Genomic DNA, 14742 nt, shown 5'->3' with positions numbered 1-14742 from the left:
ACAAAACCTACACCGAAACAAAACCTACACCGAAACGAAACGTACCAAGGAAATAGAAACTTACCTTATAGCTTCTGTTTCTTTTCCTGTTATTCGGGCAGTGAGGTTTTTTACCTGCCGACGAGCAACACTGTCCCCAGCGCGACCCTCTCTACATTTTAAGAAGATGAATTCTCTGGAGTGGGCATACTTGTTGCTCCCCATCTCGGCGCCTGTACGTTGGGGTTCACCCCGGTGAGCGAGAGGGTAGCATCCCTCCGCCTACGGGTGGGGGGACGGGTTCTGACTGTCGTTTGTGCTTACGGGCCGAACGACAGTTCAGATTACCTGTGACGTGCGGTGAGGTTCATAGCTGGTGAGGCACTGACGTCATCAGAATCAGATTTGCAAATAGATGCATAGATTGACAGCAGTTTACAGGTTATGTTTCACTTCTGCATCCTTACACATACAAACTGTAGCTCACAAAACACACATTTCCTTAAAAAACAAAACAAAATAAATGTTATTACTGTCTTACCTGCTTCGATTGAAAGTCCACTTGAGAAAACTTTTTTAGTGTTGTAATGTAGTCATTCATGTCGAAAGTCGGGATGAGCGAGAGGAAAAAAATCACTATCTCTATTATAATCTATCGCTGCACTTGACTTGCTTCCCGAATCGTTTAGCCTAGCTCGCTGTCACTTACTCGGCAGTTGAGGAGTGAACAAGACGAACGTCTGGGATCTTGAGCGCCCCCTGCCATGAGGCAAGAGAACTGCCTGCCTCACCTCGAACCTGTTCTCTGCCGTTTATAATCGCTCATTACACGAAACACGTTACACAAACACAGTTGGTGACAAAAAGCACTGTACATTATATACATAAGCTAAATTATTGGAAATAAGTTCACATATTAAATTTGTTTAAACCATTTTATTGACGCCGTACAGCAACAGGCTCTCTCCGCTTAGCAGCCAGCGCAGAGCCAGGGGTTGCGCAATCCAAGGTGAGGCAGAGCTCGCTGCTGCCTCACCGGCATCGCTTCCAAGCATTTGAATGGGAAAATAAGAAAATTCAGCGATTTTGAACAAATAAAAATCGAAATTGGTGAAGCTACATGAAAAATAAATATTTTTTAGTACAAACCACCGGATGAATATAACAATTTAAATTACTTTATGATTATATATTTTCTTTCTTTCCATGATGGCTGGTGAGGCACTGCCTCACCTGCCTCCCCTGACCGCACGTCACTGCAGATTACCCACCCTTTTTGGAGTCCTTAGAGGGGGTACTGGAGAGTGCTCCTCCTGGGGACCTCCCTTGTTCTGCTGGGGGACTTCAACGCTCACGTGGGCAACGACAGTGAGACCTGGAGGGGCGTGGTTGGGAGGAACGGCCCGCCCGACCTGAACTCGAGCGGTGTTCTGTTGCTGGACTTCTGTGCTCGCCATGGATTGTCCATAACGAACACCATGTTCAAGCATAAGGGTGTCCATATGTGCACTTGGCACCAGGACACCCTAGGCCGCAGTTCGATGATCGACTTTGTCATCGTTTCATCGGATCTGCGGCCGTATGTCTTGGACACTCGGGTGAAGAGAGGTGCGGAGCTGTCCACTGACCACTACCTGGTGGTGAGTTGGCTCCGGTGGTGGGGGCGAAAGCCGGTCAGACCTGGCAGGCCCAAACGTGTTGTGAGGGTCTGCTGGGAACGTCTGGCAGAATCCCCTGTGAGACGGAGCTTTAACTCCCATCTCCGGCAAAACTTCGAACACGTCCCAGGGGAGGTGGGGAACATGGAGTCTGAGTGGACCGTGTTCCGTGCCTCCATTGTCGAGGCGGCCGATCGGAGCTGTGGCCGCAAGGTTGTCGGTGCCTGTCGCGGCGGCAACCCTCGAACCCGTTGGTGGACACCTTCGGTGAGGGATGCCGTCAGGCTGAAGAAGGAGTCCTATCGGGCCTTTTTGGCCTGTGGGACTCCGGAAGCAGCTGATGGGTACCGGCGGGCGAAGCGACATGCGGCTCGGGCGGTTGCTGAGGCAAAAACTCGGACGTGGGAGGAGTTTGGAGAGGCCATGGAGAAAGACTTCCGCACGGCTTCGAGGCGATTCTGGTCCACCATCCGGCGTCTCAGGGGGGGGAAGCGGTACAGCACAAACACTGTTTATAGTGGGGATGGTGTGCTGCTGACCTCTACTCGGGACGTTGTGGGTCGGTGGGCAGAGTACTTCGAAGACCTCCTCAATCCCACCAACATGCCTTCCACTGAGGAAGCGGAGCCTGGGGACTCTGGGTTGGGCTCTCCAATCTCTGGGGGCGAGGTCGCCGAGGTGGTTAAAAAGCTCCTCGGTGGCAAGGCCCCGGGGGTGGATGAGATCCGCCCGGAGTTCCTTAAGGCTCTGGATGTTGTAGGGTTGTGTTGGTTGACGCGACTCTGCAATATCGCATGGACATCGGGGGCAGTTCCCCTGGATTGGCAGACTGGGGTGGTGGTCCCCCTGTTCAAAAAGGGGGACCGGAGGGTGTGCTCCAATTATAGAGGGGTCACACTCTTAAGCCTCCCTGGCAAGGTCTATTCAGGGGTCCTGGAGAGGAGGGTCCGTCGGATAGTCGAACCTCGGATTCAGGAAGAGCAGTGTGGTTTTCGTCCTGGTCGTGGAACACTGGACCAGCTCTACACCCTCGGCAGGGTCCTGGAGGGTGCATGGGAGTTCGCCCAACCAGTCTACATGTGTTTTGTGGACTTGGAGAAGGCGTTCGACCGTGTCCCTCGGGGAGCCCTGTGGGGGGTTCTCCGGGAGTATGGGGTACCGGGCCCTTTGATACGGGCTGTCAGGTCCCTGTATGACCGGTGTCAGAGTCTGGTCCGCATTGCCGGCAGTAAGTCGGGCTCGTTTCCGGTGAGAGTTGGACTCCGCCAGGGCTGCCCTTTGTCACCGATTCTGTTCATCACTTTTATGGACAGAATTTCTAGGCGCAGCCAAGGTGTTGAGGGGATCCGATTTGGTGGCCTTAGGATCTCATCTCTGCTTTTCGCAGACGATGTGGTCCTTTTGGCTTCATCAGATCGTGATCTGCAGCTCTCGCTGGAGCGGTTCGCAGCCGAGTGTGAAGCGGCCGGGATGGGGATCAGTGCCTCCAAATCCGAGGCCATGGTCTTGAGCCGGAAAAGGGTAGAGTGCCTTCTCCGGGTCAGGGGGGGTGTCCTGCCCCAAGTGGAGGAGTTTAAGTATCTCGGGATCTTGTTCACGAATGGGGGAAGAAGGGAGCGGGAGATCGACAGGCGGATTGGCGCAGCGTCTGCTGTCAAGCGGGCGCTGTACCGGTCCGTTGTGGTGAAGAGAGAGCTGAGCCAAAAAGCGAGGCTCTCGATTTACCGGTCGATCTACGTTCCCACCCTCATCTATGGTCATGAGCTTTGGGTCATGACCGAAAGAACGAGATCGCGGATACAAGCGGCCGAAATGGGTTTTCTCCGTAGGGTGGCTGGGCTCTCCCTTAGAGATAGGGTGAGAAGCTCAGTCATCCGGGAGGGACTCAGAGTAGAGCCGCTGCTCCTTCACATCGAGAGGAGCCAGTTGAGGTGGCTTGGGCATCTGGTCAGGATGCCTCCTGGACGCCTCCCTGGTGAGGTGTTCCGGGCACGTCCCACCGGGAGGAGGCCCCGGGGAAGACCCAGGACACGCTGGAGAGACTATGTCTCTCGGCTGGCCTGGGAACGCCTCGGGATTTCCCCGGAAGAGCTGGAAGAAGTGGCCGGGGAGAGGGAAGTCTGGGCCTCCCTTCTGAAGCTGCTACCCCCGCGACCCGACCTCGGATAAGCGGAAGAAGATGGATGGATGGATGGATGAATTCTCTGAACCAGCAGTACGAGGAGAAGGTGCGTCCCTGCATCGACCTGATCGACTCCCTCCGCTCTCTGGGAGTGGAGAAGGACCTGGCGCTGCCTGCCATAGCCGTGATAGGGGACCAGAGCTCCGGGAAGAGTTCGGTGCTGGAGGCGCTGTCCGGGGTGGCTCTGCCAAGAGGAAGCGGTGAGTCGTTAAAAGACGCTCACAGACACTTTCTGTGGGAATTAAGAAACTCAGGTGGGAAAATGAGCTCATTATGCAGAATTAAAAGGGGGGGAAAAATATTTAAAACTGCATGTATTGAGGGATGATGGTCCACCGTTCTTTTATTTGTATTTTTTTTTTTGACAATTTCAAACAGAGAGTAAATGAGAAACTTTCACTATGCCCCATTGTCCTTGGCCATGAGGTAGCCTTATATGATCAGTTTCACAAGCTGCATTTACGTGAAAATAAATAAATAATTAAATTTGAAAGTCTATTGGAAGACCATTTCCACCACTTTGGTGAAAGAAATCTCATAATTATGACTTAGCTTTCTCATAACCAGTTATAGTCAGACACTCTTCTTCATTTAGCTCACGCAAAGAGAAAAGAACAGCACTCTGATATACGATCAATATGTTGCCTGTCTTTTGTCGTTGACTCATCGTTGATCCAGGCATTGTTACAAGATGTCCTCTGGAGCTGAAGATGAAGAAAAGGAACGAAGGTGAGGATTGGTATGGAAAGATCAGTTACCAAGAACATGAGGAGGAGATAAAAAATCCTGCAACTGTGGAGAAAATAATTACAAGAGGTACAACATTTTGTTGCTCAGAAATTTATTGCTGAAAGGGGTTTACTTACGAGAACATCCACCTATTTTCTTGCTGACCAGCACAAAATAAAATAGCTGGAAAGGGCAGTGGGATCAGCGATGAACTCATTACTCTGGAAATCGCCTCCCCGAATGTCCCAGACCTGACTCTCATCGATCTTCCTGGCATTGCCAGGGTGGCGGTGGCGGGACAGCACGAGAGAATCGGTGATCAGGTCCGTCTCTTTTACATTTCCTCGGGGGGTGGCGCCTATAGGGTGAAAAGCGTTTAGATGTTTAGCAGAATATAAGTTTCTGTATACAGATAATTTGTCACACTTGTTGTCATGTAGTCACCATTTAGCATATTTGAAATATTTCATCTGAAATTTTCAGATAAAGGGACTCATCGAGAAGTACATCAAAAAGCAGGAAACCATCAGTCTGGTGGTGGTTCCATCCAATGTGGACATAGCGACCACAGAGGCTTTGCACATGGCTAAACAGGTTGATCCCTTTGGAGAGAGGACTCTGGGTAAAAAGAAATCATTTAGCAAAATCTAACAGCTCATAAAAAAAAAAATCCCTCAGTGCTTAAGTCCTCCCTTGTCACTCAGGTATACTGACTAAGCCTGACTTGGTGGACAAAGGCACAGAGGAGACAGTGTTGAAAACAGTCCGCAATGAAGTCATCCCTCTGAAGAAGGGCTACATGATTGTCAAATGCAGAGGCCAGAAGGAGATTTCAGAGAATCTGTCTCTTGCTGAAGCAATCGAGAGAGAGAACGCCTTCTTTAATGATCATTCGCATTTCCAGTAAGTGTATTTATTTTGAGAATTTTACAGAGCAACTTGATTTAGGCTGCAGAATAACATGTAAATCATTGCTTTTCTTATTTGCCCTGAAGGACTCTGTTATATGATGGTCTGGCCACCGTCCCTAAACTAGCAGAAAAACTCACACTGGAGCTTGTGAATCACATCCAGGTCACTATTTCTCTTAAAATAAGTTAAATAGCTGCCTTTGGATGACTTTAGATATTTTAACTATTAGTTTCATCCGACCATATCTACAGAGATCCCTGCCTGAACTGGAAAAGCAGATGGAGACTAAACTGAAAGAGACTCAGGCAAAGTTGGACAAATTGGGCTGTGGACCACCGACTGATTGCACTGAGAGACTTGGTTTCCTTATCGATGTGAGTTTAATGGCTGGCTGTCAGTTTTTACATGTTGGAAGTAAAAGTGTTACAAAACTGAGTCTTTTCATTCCATCGTTTTATCTTAGAGGGTGACGGCATTCACACAGGATGCCATTTACCTCAGCAAAGGGGAGGACATAAAATGTGGATACAAGTCCAAGATCTTCTCCATACTCAGACAACAGTTTGCTGTTTGGAAAACAATTATCGATAATTCCGGAACAACATGCAAGTGATTTAGAAGCGATCAAAACGTCTCTAAAAGATAATCTGGTCTTTCGTTTTCTGCTTGTAGAGCTCCAGGTACTACATGATGTGATTTTTACTTTGGATCTTCTTGCAGTCAACTGGAATATTCAGAAGGAGGTGGCTCAGTATGAGCGCAAGTACCGCGGGAAAGAGCTCCCAGGCTTCGTCAACTACAAGACGTTCGAAGCCATGGTGAAGGAGCAGATCAAGGAGCTGGAGGAGCCTGCGATCATAAAACTCAAGGAGGTGACAGGTATGATGTTTGTGATGCTCCAGTGAGTTCAAACACTGGAGATGCACAGAGAAATTGGGTAATGACCGCCATTGCACAAATATGCTAAGATGCTTTCTATGGGTGTTACATAAATTATGTTGTGACATCTGGCACATTCTGCCCGAAAAACCAAATTGACAGTGTTGCATCAAACAGAGACAACATGGCGTCTGTACATTTTGTGAGTTGTTAACGAGAAACATGGTGTATAGCATACTCATGACTTATGTGTTCTGTATTGCATTTCTCCAACAATGAGCCATTCTTAAAAGGATTCTGCTCATCGAACTGGTTTACTATGTCTAAAATCAAAACATTGTTGCTAGGTTACTGGCTCATCATAGGAAACTGTGTAGCAGGTCTGGTTTGAATTTCAAATATTTGAAGTATCTTAATAGTTGGAGGAGGAAAAAAAACTTTGTTAGTAACCTACTTGCTAAATACAGAAGGGGATAAAGTTAAAATTACTTAAGTCACATAATTGAAAAACCCATTTTATTTTCATTTTTATACTTGTTTTTGATATGTAATTTTGGTTAAAAAAAAACATTTTAATCATTATTAAAAGGTTTTGAAAGGTCTGAAATTGAACTTGCAGCAATTCAAATGCATACGCATTTCATTAAATTAGTATTATTGCAATGGACTGCAAATAATTTCTCAGACTTTGCATACAATTTTAAACTTATTGTCTGCTTTGTTTACCCAAAGAACTTGTGAAGAAAGAGCTGTTTGGATTGGCCCAGAGGAGCTTGGTTGGCCTGCCTAACCTTATCAGAACTGCTAAGGTATTGTCTTATGTTGTTCTTGTTTAAGTCATAGATCAAAATTTTCAATATATTCAGACATTTTTGTAAATAAATTATCTTGATCGATTAAGTGTATTTAAAAAGCTGGAATAAAAGTTAAACAGTGAGTCTACATGTACTTCAGATAGCTCTAAGGATTTCTGTTGAAGCTTTGGTATTGCTTTTAGAGTTTAAAGATAAATTCTCAAAAGGCCTCCTTAGGGTGCCACATGTCCAGTTAATTTTTTGGGGGGCGGGGGGTAATTACACAAAACGTTTCAAAGCAAATTTTCAACAATAATTACATGTGCTCAACAAAGGGAGTCTTGGTCTCTTGGATTCAACTGGGGTTTGGAGAAGAGACCATTTAGAAGTGAGGGAGGAAATGAATGAGAAGTCAACAGGAGCAAAGCAACAGAAATCATGAACAGTTTCCACTCAGAAGGTAAGGGAGGAGCAATGGCTTGACTCAACCAGAATGGCTGATCATCAGACACACTGGCTGTTTCATAGTTCCTTAAATCCACAGCAGGTAATCAGCTGATGGGAGACAGGCAGAGATGCAGACGCGAATCAGCCAAAGAACCTGTGACCGAAAGATCATACACACGCAACCACGCCCACCCCAAGTCTCTTGACAGCTGGGGCCATATAAGAAAGTTTTCTGTTACTGTGTACCGTACCAATAATCAATTACTCAAGTTTATTTCTGTAGCACATTTCAGCAGCAAGGCAGTTCAAAGTGCTTTACATCATAAAAACACAAACATGCAACGTCATCACACAGTCAACAATTGAGAAAACCAACATGACTTTTGCCAATTGCCGTCAACGCAAATCAAGATGTTGGTCAATGTCTCCTTTATTATTGTTCAACAGCAACTCTAACCAGGTGGGTTTTTAGATTAAATTTAAAGGACCTTGATGTTTCAGCAGATTTGGAGTTTTCTGGAAGTTTGTTCCAGTTTTGTGGTGCATAGAACCTGAATGCTGCCTCTCCATGTTCTTTGGTTCCGGCTCCGTGGATTCTGAGCAGGCCAGAACCAGAAGACCTAAGTGGTCTGGAAGGCTGAAGCAGGTCTTTGATGTATGGTGGTGCAGTAGTTTGCATTTTGGTTACGGTAGGTGTGGACTTACCTTAACATGACTTTTAAGAATGTAAGAATGTAGGGCGGAGTGGTTTGGAGACTATTTCTTTTTGTTTACTGGCAACTGCAATTGGAGTTCCCCACGTGTATTTCTCGCACACATCGAGTTGAAACAAGTTTGACAAGAGCTCCACATGCTCTTTTTTTAACACTGTAAACTCATTACATATTTACGCAGCGGTTCCAGCAATTCTAAATAGTTTTGTTTTACCTTATAGAGGAGTGAACAACATGTCTACAGGAAACCTCATGTGTGTTTCAGATGAAGATCGAAGCCATCGGTAACGACAAGGAAGCCTTGGCGGAGTCCATGCTGCGGACCCAGTTTAAGATGGAGCTGATTGTCTACACCCAGGACTGCAGATACAGCAAGAAGTTGGGGAAGAGGAAGAGAGAAGAAATCCCCAACAACAACGAAACTGGAGCCAACCTGAAGGAGATGATGAGACACCTGAAATCCTACTACCAAGTAAGGCTTACTTAAGACGTCTGCCCATTTAACGATTAATCAAAGCATTTTGCGTGTTGTTGAAACCAGACCTTTCATTTCCGCCAATGGACAACAACAAAATTGTTACTTTTCCACTGCATGTGTCTATTAACCTGCTACATGCGGTTTTATTTAAGCATGTTGTTATTATGATTACTTTTATGAGTTTTAATTTTTCTGGTTTGTTTGTCAGATTAAGAAAATACAGGGCCTGACCCATGACGCAGCTTTGCAGTTTGTACAAATGAAAATAGACAGAATATTAAAAATATTTTAAAAAATGTTTTCTGGGGTTGTGACTGATATAAAAGTCACAGACAGTAGACAATGACCACAACAGTCCAGTCAGAAACTACAATACTAACATTAAAAAAAGTAAAGGCTTGATTACAACCAGGAGCAGATCCCAGAGATTAGATTGGGTATTGGTACTTTGAAGCATCAGGAGAGATGCTTACCAAAAAAATAATAATAGCATCTACTTGAAATGTCTACTTTAAAAGTACTTTTAGTAATCTCAGAATGATAATGTCATGAAGAAGTTTCAGTCATAAAACACATTCCTAAGAGAAGCTAATGCAACGTCTGGCTCCCAGAGCAAGAAGCTGGACGCTGTGCTTCGACGATGCTCAAGAGCTACATCTTACACCGCTACTCTCTCCTCCGTCTACCACAGATTGCTGGTCAGCGTCTGGCCGACCAGATCCCCCTGGTGATCCAGTACCAGGCGCTGCAGGAGTCTGCCGTTCAGCTGCAGAGAGACATGCTGCAGATGCTTCAAGACAAGGAGAAAATGGAGCTGCTGCTCCAGGAGGACGGAGGCGTAAAAAACCACAGAGTCCTCCTGCACAGAAAAAATTCTGAGAAATGTAACTCTCCTGATTCTTAACAGACCGAGATCACTCCACTGGTAGAAAATTACTCATCCCACAGTTTGGTTAATTTATGTACACAAAAGGTTAACTTTGCATACTCAAGCTACACAAGGTTATTCCTCAGGTTGAGTTGTTTTTTTTCTTTCTTAGTCTTAAACCATTTTGCCCATTTCTTGTGGCAGATTGCCGGAATGCGTCTGGCCGACCAGATCCCCCTGGTGATCCGCTATGAGATGCTGCAACAGTCCGCCGTCCAGCTGCAGAGGGAAATGCTGCAGTTGCTTCAGGACAAGGAAAATGTGGACTTCCTACTGAAGGAGGACTACGACATCGGCAACAAGAGGGATGCGTTGCACAGTCGAAAGAAGCGCCTCATGGAGGCCCGGAGATACCTGGCGGAGTTCTAGGAGGAGCAGCACCGTCCAGGAGGAGCACATCTTTTGCTGTAAACGCGTAGCGCAAGATGCTTCGCATTTTAATTAAGATTTTCTGCACTGCATGTTATGCAATGCATAATATACATTGAAGAACCTAAATGTTCTATGATGTAGTTTATTGCTAAATATATTCCAGAAGGCATTACAAATGTTTGGGTTTTTTTAGTATAAATTTTAACAGAATTGTCTTAGGAATGCATTTAAATAAAGTTTTCAACAATTTAAGTCCTTTTGTCTTACTGCAAATGGCAAAAACTGTAAGTTTAATGGAAAGTAACACGTTGCTGTAACTGTTAAAACCCAGCAGTGAACTCAAAATGGACTTTAGCACGCCCTTGTGGACATTTGACTCAAATCTAAAAACTTTCTTAAATGTTAAAGCAAGCAGCTGAACACATGCTCTCCTCTTCAATGTTACTAGTGAACAAACATTGTTTAATTATCTAAAAAGAAGCCAGTTTATTGCAGAACTGGGTTGCAATTAATTGACAAGATGCAGACAAAATTTTTTGAACTAAGAAAATCCAAAATTTTTTAATCTTAATTTATGCTTCTATAATATATACATCACTCTGATCTTTGTTTGGTATGCAGTGTGTAATAAAAAAAAAACATGTCAAATGCATCAATTACACACAAAAACACATATGTGAAAGTCAAGTTTATTCAAAAAGTACATACAAAAAAAAAAAAGAGGACTTCTTAAAATCAGTTCCGTTAAAAATCTAGAAAGATTTCATTCTCCGTTCTGTGCAGGGCTCTCCTGACTTTGGTCATCGTTGTCTGACTTCTCGTCATCTGGGAAAAGTAATGACGAGCAATGAAGAGCGAGGGCTTTGGTTTTCATATATTACAGTTTGAAATGCAAGTGCCACTACAGAAAAATAAATCCTTACTTTCAAGTGTCTGCTGTAGCTCCTGAATGGTGGTGAGAAGAACATGGAACTGCTTCTTCCTCAACTCCAACTGAACAGAAGACAGGTGTCAAAAAAAAACTTCTGTCTAAACAGAAGAGAGAATAAATAAATTTTCTTTACCTTTGCATCCACATTCTCCTTAATGTGAGACAAATGTTGGAGTTCTTTGTCTAATGCCTCCAGCTGCCTTTGAGTAAACAAAACAAAACACATGACTTTAAAAAAAATAATTAAAAACAAAAGATGGTATGGATTATAAAATGCTGGCTTACTTGAGGGTTTCATGCCGATCCGGATGCTGCTGTATTATCTTTGCCAAAGCATCATATTCTGGAAGAACACATGCAAACATTTACAATATTCAGATAATCCAAAACAACTAAATATAAAAAGTAGAAGTATTTCCCTAGAAGAATGCAGTGACTAGTGGAAGAATGTGGTTGGGTCAGATGAGACAAAAAACTTATACATAACTCTTATGCACAACTTTTTCAACCACATAAAATCCCAGTAAAATACTTTGACATTTACTTGTCTGACGTTTAAAAGCTCCTCAATACTTTCCCAGGGATTGTAAAAGTACAAAACATCAAAGAAGTTTACCTTGTCGATTTTTTCGTATTCTCTTCGCTCTCTGTATTTCCTTTTTGCATTCTGCAATCTTGTCATGAGCGGACGTGATGTTTTGCTCTTGAATGTAACAACAAAAAAAAAACAACCACAAACATTTTAGTTAATTATTTGCCAAAAGATATCGATATTACAGACTCAGATAGTTTGAATGAGTTCCCACCTATGTTTGAGTAAATCTTCTCGTAATTCTCCATTTCCCGAAGATTCATGTCGTAAACCATCAACGTTTTCCCCATAGAAAACTCACACTGAGCCAGAGTTCCCAGCATCCTCTGATACTGGGTAAATCTAAACACACAGAAAACAGGTGAGCTCCCAAAAAACGGGGTTTCTTGAATGCGTTTTTAAAATACATTTTCAAACATCTCTGTCCTTCTTGGCCCGTTTTAATACGAAATCTCACTATAAATGTATGAATTACATTTCTACTCTGGTCTGAATGGACAGATTTAAACAGATGGAAGGAAAAATGCACATGGGACAGGTGATGAGCTACAAACTATCTTTTCACATCATATTTCCTTTTATATTACTTTACATTTTGGAGGAACTTTGTAGATACAGAGCACTATTACAATTCATCCAAACGTGTGCTTAGTATTAAATATATCACATACATAGCAATTCAAGAAAGATTTAATTTCATGAACCAACCACACAGAGGTCCAGACCAGTGTGTGAACTCGCTCACCCTTCCTCAGGGCTCCCAGGAGAGTTGCACCATTTAGTGAAGCTCTTCAACAGGAGGTTGATTCTGCGGTCATCTCCAGCTCCGTCGCCGTCAATGAGAAGACGCTTTCTTATAACTTCATCTGTGACACAGATCAGGGGGGGGGGGGGTAAAGTGAGCACGCTCAAAGGTGTGCTACTAGAAAGCTACTGACTTAGCTAACTGTTAGCATGTTAGCTGTTCTCAGTAAAGACGACTTTTTGTGCGGAATTTATCGCTTGTTGACGATTAAACCGCTTTTACGTGTTGATCCTTTACAGAGTTGAGAAGACGGTAACAGAAAATGAGTTTAACTAAGAATTAAAACGAATAAATCGCACAATTACTTACCATCAGTAACAGCCCCCATGGTGTTGTTGATGTTCTTCTCCTTACAGACACATTTTCAGCCGATACTGCCACCTCTGGCGGTAAAAGGAACTGCTGCTTAGGACGTTTGAACTGTACAAGTTTGAATTTGGCGTGGATGTGATCGTATTCACAATGCATTTGCTTTTTAGTGAGCTTAAAACTATTATTTTCAGTTACTTTAATTTCTTTTGTAAATAAAGAACGAGCTGTTAATTTGGAAGCGAGATTGATCTTTTTTTAATTGTTTCTCATCGCTATTTTGGTAGAAGGTAGTGAAACGACAATAAAATATTAATAAAAATCATGGGTTTTACTACAATTGTAATTTCATGAGAACATTTTTGACTTACAGCCTGCAAAATATGATATAACTGATTATGAAATCCTCCTACTCTGGGCGTTTAGGCTTTTACTACAGTTTAATAAACCAAAATAACATCCAAGATAGATAGTGCTCTTACCGTCTAACATCCTAATATCACAGAAATGTTCACAAGCAGAAGTTGAGCCTTTCTTCCCTGGATTGCATAGGCAACTCGGCGAAGATACGTAAGTGTGACGAAGAAGAGCAAAAACTAGAAAAAAAAATGTGAGTGGGGAAAACACTTTTTCACTGTATTGTAGTCCCTATTTTTTATTGTTTTTTATCTTAATCTTAATCTTTTTATTGTATTCTGCTCAGTAATTTATGTATTTTTTATTGTAGACAAAAAAGAGCGAACGATAATGCGCGTGCACTTCACGCCCTCGCGCACTGACGTCTGATGGGCGTTAGAAAGAACTCTTTTGTAAGATCCGGATCATTTACTCAGATCAACAACCATTTGACTTCCAATCGAGTCTCCGTTTAATACAGCTTTTAGCTTTTCGTAATTATTCATTTGAATCTGACGTGGATACTTTTCTAGAATTAAAATGTACACATTTGTAAGACATTTGCCAGTATTTAAAGTTTTACAAAGTAATCTATTTCCTAAATACAGCAATCATGTTAGGTCTCAAAGTATTAGCAGTAAGTCATTTTAAGGGTTCTCATCCATGTTAATTTCTCCTACAGACAGATAGTAATGTATTTATTGCACTGCATTCATGTCTGGTTTTAACTGTGTTATTATGAATTGTACTGTTAATGTAAATGTATTGACTGCATTTAATCTTTTTGAATAAATTAGCGACATGTTCAATAACAGAGGTCCTACTTTACGCCAAGATATGCTCTCCATGCCTTTATTGTATGTCCTGCCAGGATAAACGGAGAATGGAAGACAATTTTGGAAGATGCAGAATCATTCACTGATGTGTCCTGCTGGAACGGGCTTTATTTCATGAGAAAGGTGCAAAAACCTCATGTCGAGTTACAATTGACTGATGGGGAGCTCAAGTTGATTTTAGCCTCTTAGAACTCAGAAATTATATATTCTTAACAGCATAGGTGTGTGATTTAGGGGATAGGGCATTTTACTCAGGATGCAGCATGTCGGGAAGTAACATGAAAGATCCTGCACAAAAACATTACCCAGATTCAAGATTTTTGAACTGCTTATTGTCATGTCATGTGTTTTGTTTAGGATTGTAAAAAAAAAACAAAAAAACTGGCATAACAACACTGAAGATTTTATATGTGTTAACATTTCTGGTCTCTCTTGTAAATGAAATTTAAAATCTCAATAGGCCCTTCATGGTTAAATAAAGATAATAGTAAAATTCAGTAATAAATGAAACAACAGTTTCACCCTTTGTAAGAAAACTGTGATCACCTTTATCCCAAAGCCTAAAATAATAAGACTTATCAAATATAATCTAGGGTAAAAAGAAAAATGTACAGCTTGAAAGCTATTAAAGTTATTCAATCTGTGCTATGTTTAAAACGCATAGCATTTAAAAATTCTTATAATACTACTAAAATAACTTAAGACAAAAGTGAGACCTACAATATAATGAATGGCCAAACTGTTCCACAGATTCTTTAGAATACAAGGCACAGAAGAAGGAATTTGAAGTGAGCAGCACTCA

The 14742-nt window shown here is 42.8% G+C and overlaps 2 protein-coding genes across 2 annotated transcripts; one reads left to right on the top strand and one right to left on the bottom strand.

Annotated features, from left to right (window-relative positions):
- The first annotated feature begins 65 nt into the window (after positions 1-65).
- Positions 66-10323, top strand: LOC114135848 (interferon-induced GTP-binding protein Mx-like). Its single transcript, XM_028003469.1, has 13 exons — positions 66-165; positions 3832-4019; positions 4498-4635; positions 4717-4871; positions 5032-5170; positions 5253-5451; positions 5544-5622; positions 5712-5834; positions 5924-6065; positions 6181-6339; positions 7072-7148; positions 8559-8765; positions 9844-10323. The coding sequence occupies exons 2-13, from the start codon at positions 3833-3835 to the stop codon at positions 10066-10068; spliced, it is 1830 nt and encodes a 609-aa protein (XP_027859270.1). The 5' UTR covers positions 66-165; position 3832; the 3' UTR covers positions 10069-10323.
- Positions 10324-10744: 421 nt separating this feature from the next.
- Positions 10745-12846, bottom strand: thoc7 (THO complex 7). The gene is made up of 8 exons (XM_028003471.1): positions 12709-12846; positions 12340-12460; positions 11809-11936; positions 11619-11705; positions 11288-11345; positions 11136-11202; positions 10995-11064; positions 10745-10896 (listed from the first exon to the last, which is right to left on the bottom strand). Exons 1-8 carry the CDS (start codon positions 12725-12727, stop codon positions 10835-10837), a joined length of 612 nt encoding a protein of 203 aa, XP_027859272.1. The 5' UTR covers positions 12728-12846; the 3' UTR covers positions 10745-10834.
- Positions 12847-14742: the final 1896 nt, after the last annotated feature.

Source organism: Xiphophorus couchianus, chromosome 20 (assembly GCF_001444195.1).
Source record: "Xiphophorus couchianus chromosome 20, X_couchianus-1.0, whole genome shotgun sequence".
NCBI classification, from domain to species: domain Eukaryota; kingdom Metazoa; phylum Chordata; class Actinopteri; order Cyprinodontiformes; family Poeciliidae; genus Xiphophorus; species Xiphophorus couchianus.
This window is presented reverse-complemented; position numbering and strand designations above follow the sequence as displayed.